At 43.9% G+C, this 20834-nt stretch overlaps 1 protein-coding gene and 1 pseudogene across 1 annotated transcript in view; one reads left to right on the top strand and one right to left on the bottom strand.

Moving 5' to 3' along the window:
- Positions 1–20834, top strand: part of ADARB2 (adenosine deaminase RNA specific B2 (inactive)) — a 219006-nt gene that overhangs the window by 173699 nt on the left and 24473 nt on the right. Inside the window, exon 7 of the mRNA XM_062210814.1 lies at positions 1614–1782. Coding sequence (XP_062066798.1) covers positions 1614–1782 — 169 coding nt within the window. The remainder of the gene's footprint in view (positions 1–1613; positions 1783–20834) is intronic.
- On the bottom strand, positions 7656–7762 carry LOC133774073 (U2 spliceosomal RNA; annotated as a pseudogene).

Raw genomic sequence — 20834 nt, 5'->3', positions numbered from 1 at the left:
TTTCTTCCTGTTCATACTAGTTCTCCAAAATTGTTGGGGTATGAGGTATGGTGTTTGGGGGTGAGTGTGTATCAAGAAGCTTCAGAAAGGAAGGGAGGAGGATACAGGACACATAATGGATGCATGAAGACCCTCCTGGGGCCACATCACTTCCAGACCCAGCAGAGTGGCTGCCCCAGCTAGAGCCTTGGTAATAAGTGGAGCATAAGAAGAGCTGAGGTGCTCCAATCTATCCTAGTGCTTCCACATGTGCAAGCCCATTTAATCCTCATAGCCTAGGAGCTAGGCACTATTGTTATGCCAATTTTTGAGAGGAAATAACTGTTTTAAGTTACTTTCCCAAGATTACACAGTAAGTGATAGAGCCAGGATTAAAATCCACACCACAGTGAGGACCAAATCCCACCCACCACCTATTTCTGTATGGCCCAAAAGTTTAGCATGGTTTTTAAATTTTTCAACGACTGGAAATGTAAAAATAATAATGCAGCTATCCCTTAGTATCCATGAAGAACTGATTCATAACTCCATGGAAAAAAAATCAGCAGATTTTGCTCAAGTCCCTTACATAAACTGACATAGTATTTACATACCAGGGGCTCTTCATAAAGTTCATGGAAATCATTTGACGAAAAACTGTGCCTAGCCTTCAAATTTCAGCACCAAAATAAATGTATCAATTAACTTTATTTTTGCATTAACATCTTGAAATATCCTCTGTACAACTTATAAATAGCATCCCTCCCATATAATTTAAATCATCTCTAATTTACTTATAATACTTAATAAAATATGAATGCTGTATACATAGCTGTGTTATTTAGGGAAACATGATGGGGGAAGAGGAAGATATATATAGAGAGAGAAAGAGAGAGAGAGATCTTCCATCCTCTGGTTCACTCTCCAAATGACTGCACTAGCTGGGGCTGGGTCAGGTTAAAGCCAGGAGGCTGGAACTTCATTAAGATCTCCTGCATGAATGCAGGGGCCCAAATACCTGGGCCACCTTCCACTGCTTCCCCAAGCTCATTAGCAGGAAGCTGGATCTGCTGTGGAGCAGCTGGAACGTGAACCAGCACTCAGATACAGGATGCTGGCATTGCAGGTGGCAGATTAACCCACCATGCCACAATGCCAGACCCTTGAATATTTTCAATCCATAGTTGGTTAAATCCATTTATGTGGAACCCATGGGTATGAAGAGCAGACTGTGTTTCATGGCATGCAAAAGTTACATATCAATTATATATTTGAAGCTCAGGGTCTATAAATCAAGTACTGGGAGCCATCCATGCTCCTTCATTTATGAATCTCCCGAGCTGCTTTTGTGGATCGGCAGCAGAGCTGGGTGGTGCTGACAGAAACAATATGGCCCACAAAGTCCTGTCTTTGACAGGAATGTTGGCCAACCTCTGGCTTCTAGAGTCCAGCTGTTAACAACGCTCCTGTTGAATTGAGGAAATTACCCACCCCCACACACACACACACACACACCTGGGCATGCACTTCCAAAGCCTGTCTTCTCATGCCCCTCCTGCCCCACCTCTCAGAGCCGCAGCCCCGTGTCTCCGGGCAAGTGTCCTCACGTCCTCTCACCGCCTCTTCTTTCCTAGGGAACAGCAGCAAACACATCGTCAGGAAGTTCCGCGGGCACCTGCGCACCAAGATTGAGTCCGGGGAAGGGACGGTCCCCGCCCGGAGCCCCAGCGCAGTCCAGACCTGGGACGGCGTCTTGCTGGGGGAGCAGCTGGTCACCATGTCCTGCACAGACAAGATCGCCAGGTAACAGCCCGGTTCGCTGAACCCTTCCAATCGTCAGCGGCAACCCGCAGTGGAGATGGCCAAAGCCACAGGCTCTGCCCCACATCCTAACCCTGGGTAAGGTCGGGGTCCTAAGGCACAGCCATGGGCGAGTATTGAGTTCCATAGTCTCGAGAGAGCAAGTGCAGGTTGCTGCTGCGAACCGCCACATTCATCACCCCGATCATTGTCAGATGTCCCAGCGCATTCTCCTGCGCTCAGCACACTCTCTGGCCATGGGCCCCCCTCTCCCCACTGCTTGTGAGCAAAGACCTGGGCTTTCACTCTCTGCCGGGCGGTGGAGAGCCGCGACCCAAAGCTGAGGAGCCAGGGAGAGGAAGTCCTGCGTGAGGTCAGACAGTGCTGGGGATCCCTGAGCCCAGGAGAGGAGCTCGCGCCACTGGTCCTGGGAGGGAAACGACAGCCGCCCACACCTGGGCCCTGGCGCACTGCACACCTGAGCCGCTCTCCAGGCCTCCCTGCCTTTGCTTTCTGTGCCCTGGGGCCTCTTGGTGGCCTCTGTGAGAACTCCAGGGCTACAAGGCACATAAAACCTCAGCCCCTGAGAACAGGGATTCTGAATTCTCGTGGGAAATTACCAAATGGCTAGAGGAAAAACAGTGTCATTTACTTCCCTGGTTTCGATTGCTCCTGGCTCCGCAGAGCCACCAGACAGCCTAATGACGATAAATCAAAGCGCTGATTTCTGTATCAAAGGGAACAGCCTCTAGTCCTCAAAGAGCTCATCTTTCAGAAGAGAATGTATTCCTCCTTTGTAATGTGTTCATCTATTCATGAAGTTTTTTTTTTTTTTTAAGTGTCAATGTTCACTTTAACAGAAATTCTCTTGGTGCCTGAAGATAGCACTGGGCTTCTAAATTAACTCTCTGACTCCCCCGAAAAATGAAGTAAATTAATGCTACAGAATTGAAATGTTGTTATCTCTGGGATCTAAGACATCAATAGATAGTAAATTAAACTCGGGCAACAGAATGTGCATCGTATTTGTGGTTGGCAGTTCTATCGATGATAATAGAGCAGCTCAAATCCCAGGTTTTCCTCTCTGATAAAACATCCTTGAGAACCAAAGGTCCACCTTGCACCCCCTCCCCAGGGTGGGGAGGAGGAGGGTGTTTTCAGGTAGTGTCCTTGATTAGGACTGGTGCTAGACTGCTTTTGGAAAAAATAAAAATAAAAAGGCAAAAGTTGGGAAACATCATAACGACAGTGACTCTAGGTGGCTGGAGTGAGAACTCTCCCTGAGTCCATGCTGAATTCGGCCGTTAAGTGCCAGGGGAGTTGGGGCTTCAGAGTTAGGTCTATTTCTCAGTCACTTAGCTCCTGAGCCCTAACTCTATGGGCCAGGGGCTGGTGAAGAACAGAGGGGCATAATGAAGCGGAGGGAAGGTGACTGAGAGGCTTAAAGATGCCCCCCTTGCCCCTGGCCTCAAAGCCCACCTCACTCTCTTCTGCCTTGCTGTGTTATTTCTCTTATTCTCTGTCATTCCTGTCCCTCACTCCCTTCTCTGTCTCTGTCCATCACCATGCATCTCTCTCTGTCCTCTTCCTCCTGTCTCTCCCCTGTACTTCCCTCCCCCCACCTTCATCTTCCTCCTTGGCTGTGACAATCTCTCTGGGCTCCACTCATACTCTCTCACTCATTGGGCTTCCTGAAGCTCACCACTAACAGCTCTTCTGCCTCTTCTCTCTCATCGCTCTCTTTCCCTACTCTAACCCTAATCCCCATCCGCACCCTCCTCAACCCATCTCCTGCGCTTAAATTGTGGGGTTTTGTTTCCACAGTACTGCTTGCTTCTGTATCTGAGCTCTGACCTTCAAGGGCTCATTGGTGCCACTTGATTTGCATGGTATCTGTCACAGTGAGATGCACATGATAGCCCTTGATAAACAGCGCTTGTTGGTAATGAAGATGAGGACAGGGCAATGGTGACCATGGCGATGACAGCAGTAATGCCACCAGCTCTGAGCAGTCCTGTCTGGGTCTAGCAAAAGCAATGGCTTTCAAAACACATCCTTTGCCATGGAAGTCCTTGTACATACACTATAATCGGACTCTGAGCCTAAGATAACGGTGTTAATGCTAAGACATGAGCTGTTTCAGAATGGAGAGACATTCGCCATTTTTGAACAGGAGCATATGTTATGCTAATGATTCAAAGCCATAAGCATCTGTAACGTGTGTTATTTGCACAAAGGCTTCACAAAGAAACCTTCTGATAATGCATGTGTTCTTCTGTTTTCCATTCTGTACAAAAACAAAAAGTCAGACCTAGGGCTTAAATAATATTCAAAATAAAGGACCCTTTGCACACAGAGTTGAATGAAACATTGAGATAATGAAACATTGTAATTCAATGAATCATGACACTCAAGGCTCTGTAGAGGACAGCGGTCTGAGGACACAAAGATATACAAGTCACAGTCTATAAAAAGATGAGAGGACACACTCAGCTATGAAAACTGTAACCGGGGCAGGTATGTGGACTAGCAGCTGAGACACCACTTGCTACGCCTGCATCCCCTATCAGAGTGATTAGGTTCTAGTTACCCAATTCTGCTCTCAATTCCAGCTTCCTGCCAGTGTGTATGCACCTGTGGAGGAAGCATTTGGCTCACTGGCACCTACATGGGCGTTTTGGACTGAGTGCCAGGTTCCTGGCTTTGGCCTGGGCCAGTCCCAGCTGTTGAAGGCATTTAAAGAGTGAACTAATGGATGGGAGGATGAGATTTCTCTCTCTCACTCTGTCTCTCTCTCCTCACTCTCTCCATGTGCATGTGTCTGCATCATAAATAAATAAATAAATTTTAATAAAACTGTATAAACAAATAAATTTTAATAAAAACTGTAACACCTAGTACACTGTAGCTAGCACAGTGTCATACTGAAACTAACTTGGTCCTCAAGAGGTGCTTGGTAGTCTGCAGGTAATTTTGAAAGTCAATTGTTAAACAATGTCATAACTAAAAACTAAATTACATAAGCCTAAATAAATAAATAATGTTAAGCATTAAGCAAAGATTGTAAACACTCAAATATTACCACTTTCAACTTATCTTACTGTCATGTATGCTCTCAAAATTATTTATACCTATTGGACGTGAGTAATGAAAACATTACAAAATGGTGTAATGGTGTGCCACTTTCCCAGTTTTTTTTTTATCTCCTCCCTCGTCTGTGCTCAGTGATCTCATGCTGGTAGATGGAGATTGGCTGCAGTGGTGGTAGTTACACCAGGGAAATTCAAATGCACACTTTTTCTTTTGAGAGCTGACTGCTCCTGGCATACAGTTCCATCTAAGCATCATGAGAAACCTAAGCAAGTATATTCATAGTCTAGAAACAGCACGCTTGAGGTTGACTATGCCGTCTTATGCCTGTACCCACGAGGTCATCATTCTGCCCTACAATTAATCCCTCCCACTAAACTATAAGCCCCTTGCAGTTGGGGAACCGTGTCTTATTCTGTGTCTTGTTCAGCGCCAGGCACACGCAGCACCTACATATATACAACAAACACAATGAGTGTTGGTGAGGTAAAGGGGTGGACACATGGGAAGCAGGATGGGGGGAAAATCCATGAGAGCCTGAGTGATAACATGAGGTGACAGTGGCTTTGAAATCCCGACAGCCTGTGTGTGAATACTCTGTGAAGCTGAAAGGGGTTTAGAACTTGGGAGAAACATGAGCACAGTACAGTGAGTGCTAATACCAATTTGTCTCTGCTGCTGACTGCTGTGTGAACTCCATAATTTTTGCCCTTCTCAGTTACCAGAGCTAAGAAGTCATTTTTGTTAGCTGTAAATTTTAGGGATGTGTTTATAATCAACAGAACCTACTGATGTTCTTCCTGAGAGAGTAACAGTCTTATTCCACATAATGCTTATTACCGATAGTCAAATATATTTAGTAATTTAGAAAATTATCTAGGCTGGCACCGCAGCTCACTTGGCTGATCCTCCACCTGCGGCACTGGCACCCCGGGTTCTAGTGCCAGTTGGGGCGCCGGATTCTGTCCCGTTGCTCCTCTTCCAGGCCAGCTCTCTGCTGTGGCCCAGGAAGGCAGTGGAGGATGGCCCAAGTGCTTGGGCCCTGCACCCACATGGGAGACCAGGAGGAAGCACCTGGCTCCTGGCTTGGGATTGGCACAGCGCGCTGGCCATAGCAGCCATTTGAGGGTGAACCAATGAAAGGAAGACCTTTCTCTCTGCCTCTCTCTCTCACTGTCTAACTCTGCCTGTCAAAAAAAAAAGAAAGAAAGAAAATTATCTATTAACAGATGCAAGCTTTATTGAAAAACAAGGAAAGAAATGTTCAACTGATCTTTTTCATCATCTACTTCATATGACTTTCATGTATTAAAATGAAAATAAATTAATAAAATCACATCTTTAAGGTAGGAAAAGTGCATCTATTGGACACATCTATAATTTTCTTTGCAAATCCCTATTGATATCAAAGAAAAAAGAACAGGAGCCCATTGTATCAAAAGATCTAAACAACCAACCAGCTACATTTCCCACCCCCAGATCAAAAGTAATGCATGAGTATCACCTTTTTGGATCAATAATATCCAAGTAATAATATTCTTATGTAACAACAGGCATTCTTCTGAGAACAGAATTCCATGAATAAAAATTGATTCCATTTTACAGTGTCAGTGGCAAGATTGCTTTATAGCAAATATGAAAGCGTGTTACAGAAAGCTTGAAATTTTTACAGTGGTTTAAAATGAGCCATAAAACATTGTTTAAAAAAAAATTTTTCTCACATTTCTTTACATATCATCTGTTGTTCCCCTGTCCTATGTGCATGGATTTTAGATATTTTCTAGTACTCCTACAGTAACCATCATTTATTCTGCAAAGGGAACAGTGTAAAGACAGCGAGTGTGAGGAGGGGATGCAATGGACATTGCAGGCACCTGTGACATTCCCAGTTCTCTATCAAGGAAGAGGGGAAAGCAAATAAACCCCTTTGATGAACAGTGTCACGTTTCTTTTTTGCGTGACCTTAGCATTTCTCCAGAAATCATTTAACAAATTCATTGCTCTCCAACATAAGTCAGAGAGTCAGCCCACATGCCAGGGAAGGAGATTCTTGCTTACCTCCCTCCATCCATGTGCAGGCTTTCCTCACCATTCAGCAAAGTCCTGGAGCTATCAGCAAGCTATGTTCCCCCTGCTCCATCCAGCCTTTGAGGGACCCACAGTTCACAGGGACACCCTCAGCTACTCACAGGAGCAAAATCCCCACTCACCCTGCCCCTGAGCCATGATGACAGCTCTGATTGCTCACCTGCAAGAGAAGCATAAGGGCCATGTTCACCTAAAAGGAATCTTCTCTCCACTAGGTGCTGGCTGTTACGTTGTGTCGCTCCAACAGGTCATGTGCTCCCAGAGAACAAGAACCATTCCCTGCTCTACCTCCCACTCCATAGCTCTTGGAACAGTGTCTGCATCAATTAGAGATTTATTGATGCCCTCTAATTTGATAATTATGCAACCACACTAAGATATAAAGGGATTCCGGGGCCTGCGTTGTGGCTCAGCAGATAAAGCTGCCTGTGACACCAGCATCCCAAATGGGCACTGGTTCATGTCCCGGCTGCTCCACTTCTGATCCGGCTCCCTGTTAATGCACCTGGAAAAGCAGAAGCAGCCTCGAGTGCTTGAGCACCTGCCATTCATGTAGGAGACCTGGAAGAAGCTCCTGGCTCCTGGCTTCAGCCTGGGGTAGCCCTGGTTATTATGGCTATCTGGGGAGTGAACCAGCAAATGATTCTCTCTCTATCTCTATCTCTATCTCTATCTCTATCTCTTTCTCTTTCTCTATCTCTCTGTCTTTCAAATAAAATAAATGAAATATTTTTAGAGAAAAGATATATTAAACTGATAAAAACAGATACTACACTTGATCTTAGCCAAAAAGCCAAGAAGCAAGAGAAAAAAGATATAAAGGCATCCTGAATAAACAGTGAAGCTGTCAGGTCCCCAGAAGCAACAGACAGAATTGCAGCTGTGTGCCCTGATTAGCAACACAAGAACAGAGGCGGTTTTCCAACATGAAAATGTGGGGGGATGTTGCCTCCTTTTCCAGCAGATCTTAGAGGCCTCATGGAGATGCTATCTTTGCTGATCACCTGATACTGATCAGAATGGGTTGATCAAGGTAGAAGAGAAGCCGTGCCCTACAGAGGAGACAACATGAAAGACTGGGTCAGAACCCAAGTTGAGGACAGGCTACTGCACCTGACATGTTGGAATCACAGTTGCCACAGAGAAAAGGAACTGGGAGACCTGCTTCCCTGTTCTGTGACAATATCTCAGAGACCAGTGGGTATCACAGAGCTTGGAGAATAGAGCTTTCTGTGGATGGGGACCATGAAGGACCCCTGGACCCAAAACTTCCAAAGGACAGAAGAGGCCACACCAGCAATGCCAACATTGTACACTGCTCCAAATTTCTCTAAGTGAACCCCTTACTCAAAGTGGAGTAAATAAGTCAGATGCTATTATGGTAATATCATTATTATTCAGCTGAGAGTCAAGGAAACGTGCAACTGGCTCTGGTCCAAGACACTCCTGCTGCTTAGACCAAGGCAACTCTTGTTTTGCTCAAGCACCTGGTCTCTTCCACACATGGGCCCCCAAATTCACTCACAGACACAATCACAGATACCTCAGTGAAACCAAACATGCACCTGGCGTCTGCTTTCTTAAAGGCTCCCTCTTGGGGCCAGCATTGTGGTGCAGTGGGTTAAACTGCCACTTGCGACTTCCAGATGCCATATCAGAGCAGCAATTCAAGTCTAGGTTGTTCTCCCTCTGATTCAACTCCCTGCTGATGCACATGGGAAGGCAGCAAAAGATGATCCAAGTGCCTGGAGCCCTGTCACCCATGTGGGAGACCCAGATGGAGTTCCTGGCTCCCTTCAGCCTGGCCCAGACTTGGCTATTGAAGGCATTTGGAGAGTGAACCAGAGGATGGAAGATAATCTCCCTAGCTCTGTGTGTGTTTGTGTGTGTGTGTGTGTGTCCCTCTCTTTCTGTTACTATTTCAGATAAATTTTTAAAAATTCACCAAAAAAGGAATATAGTCCCTTCTAAGGCACACACGTGTGTCGTCCCCATTTGCCTGAATTCACATCATTATTTACAAGTAACACCCAGGATGTCATTTTGCAATGAGGGTTGGTGACACTCTCCCCAACTCCACCCAGAGCAGGAAAGCCCAGCTGATGAATCACATGCAGGCAGAACATTCAGGGAGCCCCTGTGCTGTTTGCTTTCCCATTGATGAAAAAGAAATCTCGAAGATTTAAGTGAGGGTAGGCTGGCTAATCATTTTCCTTCAAAAATAATTTTGATATTACTTTTAAGCATAAACATTGACTACTGATATTGAACATAGCAGATAACAAAACCAGATCCCTTTTGTTTAGAACAGCCATCAAAATTACCAGGAGAGTTCTTGGCCATAAAAGTCTTTTCAAAGCAAAACTTCACTTTTAGGTTTTTCAGTCAAAAAAGAAAGCTAAATATCATCTTAGAGATAACATCTACTTCAAATGTCCCAGGTTGTGGGACTCAATCCCCTTGTGAGCGAACTGACGGTGCTTAAAAAACAAAACTAAGTCTCCATGGCCAAAAGCCATCCTACATGCACCCAAAGCTGTGTTAAAAAAAAAAAAATGCCTCTCACTGCAAGAAGCAGCATCAATCAAGAGTCAAGAAGTAAACCTATCATACCCTCAATACTGATAAAACAGCTCAAAATGAATGCCATCATGTATTTGAAGGTTTCCATCATTAAAAAATAAAGCACAATAAAGTTGAGAGGCATAAAAGAAATAGCCAGCCAATATCCCAATGCTGATAGAAAGCAGCAGTCAACTATTGCTATATTCGTGCTCATCTTTTTTGCTAAACTGACATCATTTCTACAGTGTGAATTTGACTGCTTAGGCCAGTTGGTTTACAAGCTGTTACTAAATACTGTTATTATTGCTGTTTTTTAATTTTATTTATTTCTTTTATTTGTTTGAGAAGCAAAGAGACCAAGAGAAGAGAGAAGAGTCTCACATTTGCTAGTTCACTACCTAAATATCCACAACAGCCAGGGCTGGGCCTTGCTAAAGCCAGGAACCCAGAACTCAATCCAGGTCTCTCACATGGGTAGCAGGGACACAGGTACTGCCTCCCAGGGTGCTCCTTAGGAGGAAGCTGGAATCAAGAGTTAAGCTGAAACAAAAACCCAGGCACTCTGCTGTGGGAGCATGGACATCCCAAGCATAGTCTTCACCACCAGGACAAATGCTCACCCCATGCACTTCTTTTTTTTAATGACGAGCACTTTAGCATGCACATAGTATTACATCTGAGAGTTATGACTTCAGCTGGCTAATTCCTAGTGGCTAAATGTCTGGGGTGCTTCCAAATGATTGCTACTATGAATAGTGTTTCCAATGATACCATTGTACAAAAGCATTTTTTCTAAAATCTCAGAGTTCATACTTAGGATTTTTTCAATGAAGCCTGCCCATGGCAGAAGGTAAACAATAGCTGTCATAAACAAGTGACAAGATGGAATCTCCCCAGATACAGAAGATGAATAGTGCCCCAAAAACATACATCCCAGAACTTCTGGGGCAGGATTAAGTTCAGGATTCCAAGAGGAGGTGCTTTCCCTATAAAGGGAGCCTCTAAGTGCAATCGTGGCCTGGGAAAAGCAATGGAACAAGGCCAAAGTGTTTGGGTCCCTGCACCCACTTAGGAGATCCAGATGAAGCTTCTGGCTCAGCCCTGGCCATTGCAACCCTCTGGAAAATGAACCAGCAAATGGAAGATCTCTTCCTCTCTCTCCTATCTCTCCCTCTCTCTCTCTGCAGCTCTGACTTTCAAATAAATCTTTAAAACACGCACACACACACACACATACAGAGAGAGACAGAGAGACAGAGAGAGAGAGATTAAGGCTGGGTAGCACACCAACCAACCAAACCCTGCCCCTCCATGGGACAAGGGACACATGTTGAGAAACCTGATTGCCAAATCTCACGTTCTTGCAGACATGGTCTGCTTTCTGGCTCCAAGAAGCCAGGCTCTGTTCTCACTAACAGGTGAAATCCAGTCTCTTGAGAGCACAGGAAAACCAGAGGGGTGTTTTTCACTTTTGTCTCTAAGAATCAAAAGTTGAGCAGCATATAAAAATCTAAATCTTCTGGAACTAATGCTCCTTTAGATATGGTTTCTAATTTTAAGCACCTGAGCTTGATTATTGATCACAATGTGTCTTTAAATGAACAGATTAAAACTTTCTCCATGAAAATGAACTGTAAAAAATTATAGCTTCTCTCTGGAGAATCAGGCTTTGTCTGATTTCTAAACTTAGGCTTCAGAGTGTGAAGTCTGTATGCTCCTTCTGAGGATAGAAATCCATGCTCAACTCTCACAGTCACTTTCTCTTCCTCCCTCTCCCCCAGCTCACCTGGAGAAAATCCTTCTGACATCCCTCCTCCTTGATTTATTGGCAGTCTTCTTATGTTGAAAGTGTTGCCAACTCCATTGAAGCCAAATGGGAATGTTGTTCACTTTTCTTTTTTTTTTCTTTTTTTTTTAACTTTTATTTAATGATTATAAATTTCCAGTGTACACCTTATGGATTACAATGGCTTTCCCCTCCCACAACTTCCCTCCCACCCGCAACCCTCCCCTCTCCCGCTCCCTCTCCCCTTCCATTCGCATCAAGATTCATTTTCAATTCTCTTTATATACAGAAGATCAATTTAGTATAAAGATTTCAACAGTTTGCACCCACATAGAAACACAAAGTGAAACATACTGTTTGAGTACTAGTTATAGCATTAAATCACAATGTACAGCACATTAAGGACAGAGATCCCACATGAGGAGCAAGTGCACAGTGGCTCCTGTTGTTGACCCAACAAATTGACACTCTAGTTTATGGCGCCAGTAACCATCCTAGGCTGTCGTCATGAGTTGCCAAGGCTATGGAAGCCTTCCAAGTTTGCCGACTCTGATCATATTTAGACAAGGTCATAAAAGACAGAGTGAGGATAGTAACCAATGATCCTAAGAGTGGCATTTACCAGGTTTGAACAATTATACAGCATGAAGTGGGGAAGAGGACCATCAGTACACACAGGTTGGGAGTAGAGCCATGGGTGGTAGAGTAGAGGTTATGATTACAAAGGAATGAGGCCCAAGTGCACTAGACAGGGCCTAGAACAAAGGACAGAGTCATTATTAGAGGAGCTAAGAAAGGTGCTGTCTAAGCTACAAGTAATTTTTCTGATTGAGAGGCAAATAGAACCTGATAGAAGGGGCTTGATAATAATCTGGTGGGCTTTAGGCCTTGTAAATTCAGAGGCCCAGACCTATCTATCTCTTCACATGGGGTATATCCTAAGGGAGGTGTGAACCTCCTAGGGGAAGGCACTCTGTTGACTTTCATTACTTGGCTGGCCTGGGAGGAGAGCTGGCCAGGTAAAGGCAGGGGGCATCTCTAACAAGAAATTTACAGTTCTGCCTGCAATGTTGCTGACCCTACTTGACCATCCCCTCAGCTGCAGTGGTCACTTTGGAAATTGGGCTGAGTGAAGGGCTTTTCAGCTTAGAGCCAATAAGATCTGTGGCTCTGACCTGGGCATCCTTCGACTCCAGGGCAGGTCCATTTCCAGTGATCCAACTCTTGGCAGTGCTGCCAGGGCTCTTCACAAGCTGACTTCTGCTGAAGCCCAGGCTTACCACCTTGAAAGCCACTGCAGTGGACTGGCCTGTTGGGTCTCCTTGAGGGCAGATCACTGTACAGATCAGCCATTAATAGGCCTGCCACCCATTGCTTCTGATGCCGAGCTTTCTTTTCCTCCTGGTTTGTGTTAAAGCAGACCAGAGGATGCAAGTCAAGGGAGTGCCCGTGTCCCATCTCTAATCTTCGGTGGCCTGAACTACAAGTCTACAGTCACAGGCATGTTCTGTAGTAGTTTTTCTAAGATAGACAATGCCCATGAGGAAAATTATATTCTCACTTTAAAACTTTCTTTCCCTTTGGTCTGAAAGGGAGGCTTTTTCTACTTACTGTATACTTCGCTGATGGCGAAGTGAATCTAGCTATGAGATTATTATTTAAGTTCTTATTTTGGCTATGCTATTACAGAAAAATGTTAGCCATCCCTTTTATAAGGTCTAAAGATTAAATTGTGCATCCTACAGATTCCTTCATACTAGAATTAGTTTCCTACCTTGAAGAGAATAGAGAAATGAAAGAACAAGTTGGGCTTAGAATAGAGAAATGAGGGAGCAAGTCCTAGATCGCTTGCTGACAATAGCAATATCACATGACTACTTAGCAAACAGTTTCAACCATTAGATAACAACTTAAGAAAACATTTACCAGAAGGTCCAATGCCTTCTATAAATTTTAAGAATCATGTATTTGAAAACACCTCTTAAATATCTAACATGGTGTAGTTTGTTTAGCCAGTAAACTTAAGCACAACCATCTAAAATGTCTTTAGTTTCTTTCTACCAACAAGTCTAAAACATATGATACACAGATTCAGTTCCCACGAATTAAAATGTATCTTTGATTGATTTTAGCAGCTTAAATTTATGGACAATCTTATCTATAAGCCATTTAAAATAAAACTCTTAATAAAATTTCCCCATGTGGACATACAATATGTACACACGTATAACATAGCATAGTAGACCAATATAGCAATTTTAATAATAGCTTTTAAAATCTTTAACTCTTTTTGTAGATTGCCAATTGATTTGAATTGCTTTTTCTTTTTAGTAACCTCAGTTAACCATACTTTCTCTCAGTTGGTACTGTTAATACATTATTGGCTTCATCTGTTTACAGAGCCATCCCAAAGTACTGACTACAATAGAAGTGGCTGGAAAAAGTCCATAGGAACCTATAGGAGGACAGCTAAACACAGAACCAACAACGCTTTAGTTTTATGAGCAGCACATCATATATAACTGTGGATGACAAAAGACTTTAAGTCGCCATGTTTAAAATTATAAACTTATCAACCAACAAGAGGCACTTGCTTACTTCACAGTATTTTTGAAAGCACCTGTAGGATTTTACAAGTATTTAACCCTTTAGGCCTCTGGGGCTTTCTCATTAAGATAACTATCATGTCTAGTAACACAAGATCATTAGACTTTTCAATTCTCAAACATTTGTATTAATAGCATTTTCCATTATAGAAACTTAAAGTCTGGTACCACATCACATCTTGACAGTCCTTCTAATATAATCCAAATAGCCTGATTAGTTGGTGTCTCTATAAGATGAGAGACATAGGTCCTTCGATTTTTTCAGTTGGGCCCAAACTGGAAAAACCAAAGTCCAGGATTTACTGGAAATTTTAGAGACCAGATTGTTTGAAACTGATTTTTTGAATGCCTGTCAAGAATGCCAAGGCTCAAAATCCAAAATATCTGGTTGAAATAAGATTCCTTAAAATCACGACATAACATAGACCAAATTTGATCATTGTTACAAGGTGATTATTCAAATCTTTGAAAATAAGCACATATTTAAATAACCCATAGCTCTTAATAAAAATTCAGCTGTTTTTGAACAATTAGAATTTAACAGACATCAAGAGAACATAATAGATTACTTTAACACATTGCTTTAACAGAGCATCAGAGTTTAATTCTATGTCAAAGAGAAATTGAGCTTCCTGTGATCTTTTGCTGTGAGGTTTCCTTCCTTTACCTTCTTTCATATTGGTGACCATGTTTCTGTGTTTCTGTGTGTAACACATCTTTAAGCATCTTTTGCAGGGCAGGATGAGTGGCAACAAATTCTTTCAGTTTCTGTTTGCTATGAAAAGTCTTAATTTCACCTTCATTCACAAATGAGAGCTTTGCAGGATATAGTATTCTGGGCTGGCAGTTTTTCTCTCTTAGTACCTGGGCTATGTCTCGCCATTCCCTTCTAGCTTGTAGGGTTTCTGATGAGAAGTCTGCTGTGAGTCTAATTGGAGATCCTCTAAGAGTAATCTGGCGTTTCTCTCTTGCACATTTTAGGATCTTTTCTTTGTGTTTCACTGTGATGAGTTTGATTACAACATGTCGTGGTGAGGATCTCTTTTGGTCATGTTTATTAGGGGTTCTATAAGCTTCCTGTACTAAGATGCCTCTGTCCTTCTCCAATCCTGGGAAATTTTCTGCTAGTATCTCACTGAAAATGCCTTCCAATCCTTTCTCCCTCTCCATGCCTTCAGGAACTCCCAGAACCCGAATGTTGGGTTTTTTGATAGTATCCTGTAGATTCCTGACAATATTTTTTAGATTTCTAATTTCTTCTTCTTTTCTTTGGTTTGCCTGTTTCCTTTCCTGTTCTCTGTCTTCTAAGTCTGATATTCTCTCTTCTGCTTCACTCATTCTGTTTTTAAGGCTCTCTAATGTGTTTGTCATTTGATCTATTGAATTCTTCATTTCATTATGATTTCTCGTCACTATCAGAGTTTCTTGTTCCACTAGTTGTTTCATTTCATTTTGATTCCTCCTTAATATTTCACTTTCCCGACAGAGATTTTCTATCTTGCCCATTAAGGATTTCTGTAGTTCAAGAATTTGTTTTTGAGAACTTCTTAATGTTCTTATCAATTTTTTGAGATCCGCTTCTTGCATTTCTTCTGTCTCATCATCTTCATAATCTTGAATTGGGGTGTCTTTTTCATTTGGGGGCATCATAGTGTCTTCCTTGTTCTTGTTACCTCAGTTTTTGCGTTTGTTGTATGGCATGTTGGAGATATTTGGTTTCTTCACTGTGGGGTTTTTTCTTGTTACACTATGGCTCTATATTAAGTGGACTGTCTGCTTTCAGTGGAGCCTTAGAGGCTTGAGATGAGTGTGGACTGAGAGCTGTGTTTGGTTCCTCAGGGTTGAGGGTGTGTCAAAGATGACACTCCCAGGTTAGGTGTGGTAAATCTCTCTTTCTTTTTTTGATTTAAAAGGGAAGTAATTCCGCACAGCTGAACGTAATTGGAGGTAGTTAGCAGGCAAATGATATACCCACAGGAGCCAGAGATCGGAAGCTCTTTCCCAAGGACCACACAGGGAATCTCTGCTGCCCTCGGTGTGGGCTCCAATTCTCCTGCAGTCTCCCACTGGGTTGCCAAGTTAGATGCTAATCTCCTGTTATTTCACCCCTCCCCCCAGAGTCAGGTTTTTCTGCTAGGCTCCCTCTAGTCTCCTCTTTCCGCTTTCCCGCTGGTGTCTCGGGCTATTGAGGTTCGGCTCACCTCGCGTTCCAGCGCTGGTGTGTTGAGTCTGCCGCTGGTGTCCCGCACTTGGGCTCCCACGCTCTCCACGCAGGTCCACTGTGAATCACTAGTTCCGGAAGAGTTTCCTCTGCTGTTTCATCCCCTACTCTCCCTTGACCCTGCAGTATCTCCACTTATATTAAACTTTCTCTCCCCCCGGACTAATAGTGTGCTCCCTGCCTATTCCGCCATCTTCTGTTGTTCACTTTTCTAATTCAAAATATCTGTTCTTTTAAAACAGCTAGTCTTCTAAGACACTCAACCCTAAATTTCAGTATCTGGCTAAAAAAGCTTCCTACCCCTTCTCTAGCATAGATGCATGGTGATTTTATTACGGCTTTTAAGTGGAATTTTATGTGATCCCTAGTGATAAAAGTAGTGGAGTGATCAATTCAATAATGCTTATCAAATATAAAAGTAGTAACAATGAATCCAGGATACTTCTTCTGCTGCCACTGGTCCTTCTGCAACAGTGGCCAGAGTGGCCAGATTATGTGCACCTGACACACACAGCTCAGTTCATCCCCAGGACTCTGCCTGGATGCTGTGGAGACAGCACAGAGCTGGAAAGCTGCTTGGTGCAAGACAAGGCTAACAATCTAGATAAGTGAACAAGAGATCACATGAGTGTCAACAGAAAGCAAGAGAGTGGGGTAAGCATCAACTAAGACAATCCACAGATGTTCCACAGACGGCATGGACACCAAATAAACATCACATGGGGCCACGTGGGAAGCAGCATGACAAGAATGAGCTTACAAGGGGTACGCAACCAGCAAAGCTCCCATTTATGGCTGCCATCTTCAGAAAAGAAAAATGAAGCCACATTCTTAGAGGAAGTAAAGTTTGCCCTTTGTCCCCAGGAACCAGGAAACCAAATGTAATACCTGAGACGGGCTTCGAGCTCGGAATCCACAGAATCACACATCCAGTGACCGAGAAGACACTGTATTTTCTACAGTCACACCCTCGGGGTCAGGGAATTTTCTCCTGTACTGGTGACTAGAAAGGGAACTATTAGGACCTAGAAATGGAAAGATGTAATTAGGAACCATCAATTTCATTGTTGATCTCCAGAGAATTTTTATGTTGTGCCAGTTTATTGAGGGGTAGACTTGGCCTGAGATAGTGTGTCAAGAGAAAGGACTTTCTCAAATAGGTTTCAGAGATGAGAAACAAGACACTGTGTGAAATGGAAGTAATTGCTTTCAGCAGAAATTAATCTGAAATGACACAGGATCCCCCTGATCCCAACCTGGACACCAGTGAACATCCCATGTTCATACTGCTGACCTTCTGTAGTCAGTGTCTTAGCCTACACAACATATTGCAAGTTGGAGGTCTAATAAACAGAAATGTATTCCTCAGGGTTCCTGAGGCTGGAAGTCCCAGATTCAGAAACTGGTAGATTTGGAGCCTAGTTAGGGCTTCCTGGTTGCTAGATTGCTGTCTTCTTGCTGCACCTCACATTGTGGACGTGAGGAGGCCTCTTTTATAAGGGCACTAATCCTATTCATTGGGGCTCCATCTCCATGACTTAGCTCCTAAAGCCCCAGCTCCTGATACAATCACACTGGAGGGTAGGATCTCAACATATGAATTTCAGGAGCCACACAAAATCCATAACACAGACAAAGGTTGCCTTATTCGTCATTTTATTTTATTGCCATGAAATATATACACTTTCAGAAAAGTCACTGGTAGCCCGTGGATCACCTGAAACTATGTAAAAGGCTCCAAATCAGTTATCTCTTGCTGTGTAACAAGCCGTCCCCAAACTCAGCGGCCTAAAACAGCAGGAGTCACTTGTTTTGCTCAAAAGCCATTCGTGCAGAACTTGATAATCTCATAGTAAGCTCCATATGGTGCTAGCTGGGGCTGCTGCCTGGGAGCAGGGGGACTCACTTTCAAGCCAGTGTTCTCCCATGGCTGGAAGATCAGTGCTGATCAATAACTGGAAACTCAGCCAGGCCGTGAGGGTGGGATCGGTTACTGTTTATGGACTGTGGGAGTCTGGAGGGAGCAACCAAGAGTTCCAAGTGTGCATCCCTGGAGCTAGCTCTCACAGCATCACTCCCACTGTCTCTATCAGCTGAGGCATCCCAAGCCAGCTGAACAAGGAAAGGGATAACAAGACCCATCCTGTTGGCATCAAGGCCACATTTAAGAAGCACTTGTGTGATGGGAGATACCTTTGAGACCATCGTCAGGAACTGAGATCCACCACACACTCTGATCTTTTATTTTCACCCTGGAACATGACACAGCTGCTCAGAAAATGAATAAGCTGTATGTAGCATGTCCCCCTTCTTACCACGTACTATGCATCTTGAGACACAAATTAGACTTGTGTTTAAATAGTACAAAACTGTGCTGTGTGAGCTCAGACGGCCTTGGTAATGAGAGGTGCCCATATTAGGAGGAGGCAGCAGCTGGAGCTTTGAAAGAGGGATGGTAGTGGAGGTGACTGCTCAAGCGAGAGTGGAGATTCTAAAGCAACAGCAATTGTCCTACCTTGGGTAGGGAGAGTCGCCAGGCAGGAGGCTGACTAGGAGAGTAAAGTGTCCACAGAGAAGAATATGCATCATGGAGACCAGAAGGGCTGTGATGTGCTCCAAGGGAGCCATTACACAGGACGCAGGTGGCCCATGCCCGCAGAGTTCAGGCAGGCTGTGGGACCAACACATCTGTTTCCTTTTTGTGTATGAACCGTACTTGATTTGACATGCTCCCTACTGAAATGCAATCAGATTATTTCCATTTTTCCTTTTGTCTTATTTTGTCTGCTTTGCAGACTGCCCTCATACGTGTGCTCTGACATTTTATTCAGAGTATCCATGGGACGGATCTCCAGCAGCAGTATTACTGAGTCAAAAGAGCCATTGGTCTTCTCTTTCGCTTAGAAAGGCTAAGGAAAGATACTGGTCAGCTGAAAATGGGATGGGCTGTTTATGCAGAAGTGTCTCTGGCTTGGCGTTATTGCTTGTCTTTGCAAAAGAGGTGGGAGAAAGAAGATGTGAAAATGGAGGAAGGTAGGGGAAGAGTACAGAGAGAAGGAAGATTAAATGTTCTCCTCTACTCAAGTGCCTTGACAAGTAGTTACTATTAGGACCATACTGTTGAGGTGAACACCAAGACCCTCGTTTCTCAAACTTTAACAGCATCATAATCACCTGGAGAGCTTCTTACAACATGTGCTTCTCAGTCCCAGGGTCTCTGATCCACCAGGTCTGGCGTGGAGAATGTGCATTTCTCTTTTTTTTTTTAGAAATCTTTTATTTAATAAATATAAATTTCATAGGTACAGCTTTTGAAATATAGCGATTCTTCCCCCAATACGTGCCCTCCCACCCTCACTCCTGATCCACCCACTACTCCCTCTCTCATCCCATTCTTCACTAAGATTCATTTTTAATTAGCTTTATATACAGAAGATCAACTCTATACTAAGTAAATATTTAAACAGTTTGCACCCACACAGACACACAAAGTATAGAGTACTGTTTGAAGACAATTTTACCGTTAATTCTCATAGTACAACTCATTTAGGACAGAGGTCCTACATGGGGAGCAAGTGCACAGTGACTCCCGTTGTTGCTATAACAATTGATGCTCTTATTTATGACGTCAGGGACCACCCAAGGCTCTTGTCATGAGCCACCCAGGCTATGGAAGGAGAATGTGCACTTCTGTCAAGTTCCCAAGTTGATGCCATACAGCTGGTTCAGGTGCTGCACTTTGAGGCACACTGAGGAGACTGTTGCTCAAGGCAGCAAGAGGTGGTCCAGGGTGATCCAGTCAGCCAGTGTCAACACTGGATTTGACCTGATTTTGTTTGCTCCAAGCCTGTGCTAACTACTCTGCTGTGAGGCTCCTCAGTCTTGGTTCACATGGGGCCAGCGCCATGGCTCACTTGGCTAATCCTCCACCTGCGGCACCAGCATCCCATATGGGCGCCGGGTTCTAGTCCCAGTTGCTCCTCTTCCAGTCCAGCTCTCTGCTGTGGCCCGGGAAGGCAGTGGAAGATGGCCTGGGTGCATGTGCCCCTACACCCGCATGGGAGACCAGGAGCAAGCGCCTGGCTCCTGGCTTCGGATTGGCGTAGCTCCTGCCCTGGAAGCCATCTGGGAATGCAGGAATGAAGGAAGAGAATGAATGGAAGGAAGACCTTTCTCTCTGTCTCTCTCTCCCTCACTGTCTAACTCTGTCAAATAATAAATAAATAAATACATAAATAAAAAGGAAAAACCTTGGCTCACATTCGAAGCATGTGAGGATCTTTGAAAATGCTGATTCCCAGACTGACCCTGACCAATGATGTCAGAATCTTTAGGAGGACCCAGGCATCACTTGCAGATAAAGCAGGATCTCCTCACTTCACCTACCCTCACAGTGGGCTTCACTGGCTTCAGATACAGCATAGGGAGTTTTCCCAGTGGGTGTTATACATTCAAACATGGGAAAATTGGCCCACAGATACAAGAGTGTTATAGGAAGAAGGTATGTATTTACGGCGGTACTTGAAGACTTTGCTGCAGACTTCATCCTAATTTTAGAGTCACATTTCTTCCCAGGCCTACACCGAGGTGACAGAAACAACAGGCAGGAACACAAACTGTCCAAAATGTTCCATGGCAATCCCTGCTCTCTGTCTTATCTCCAAGGCCCATGCCTGTACTGACAGTCTGATGTAGAGCC

This window comes from Lepus europaeus, chromosome 14, assembly GCF_033115175.1.
Source record: "Lepus europaeus isolate LE1 chromosome 14, mLepTim1.pri, whole genome shotgun sequence".
Classification (NCBI taxonomy): Eukaryota; Metazoa; Chordata; class Mammalia; order Lagomorpha; family Leporidae; genus Lepus; species Lepus europaeus.
This window is presented reverse-complemented; position numbering and strand designations above follow the sequence as displayed.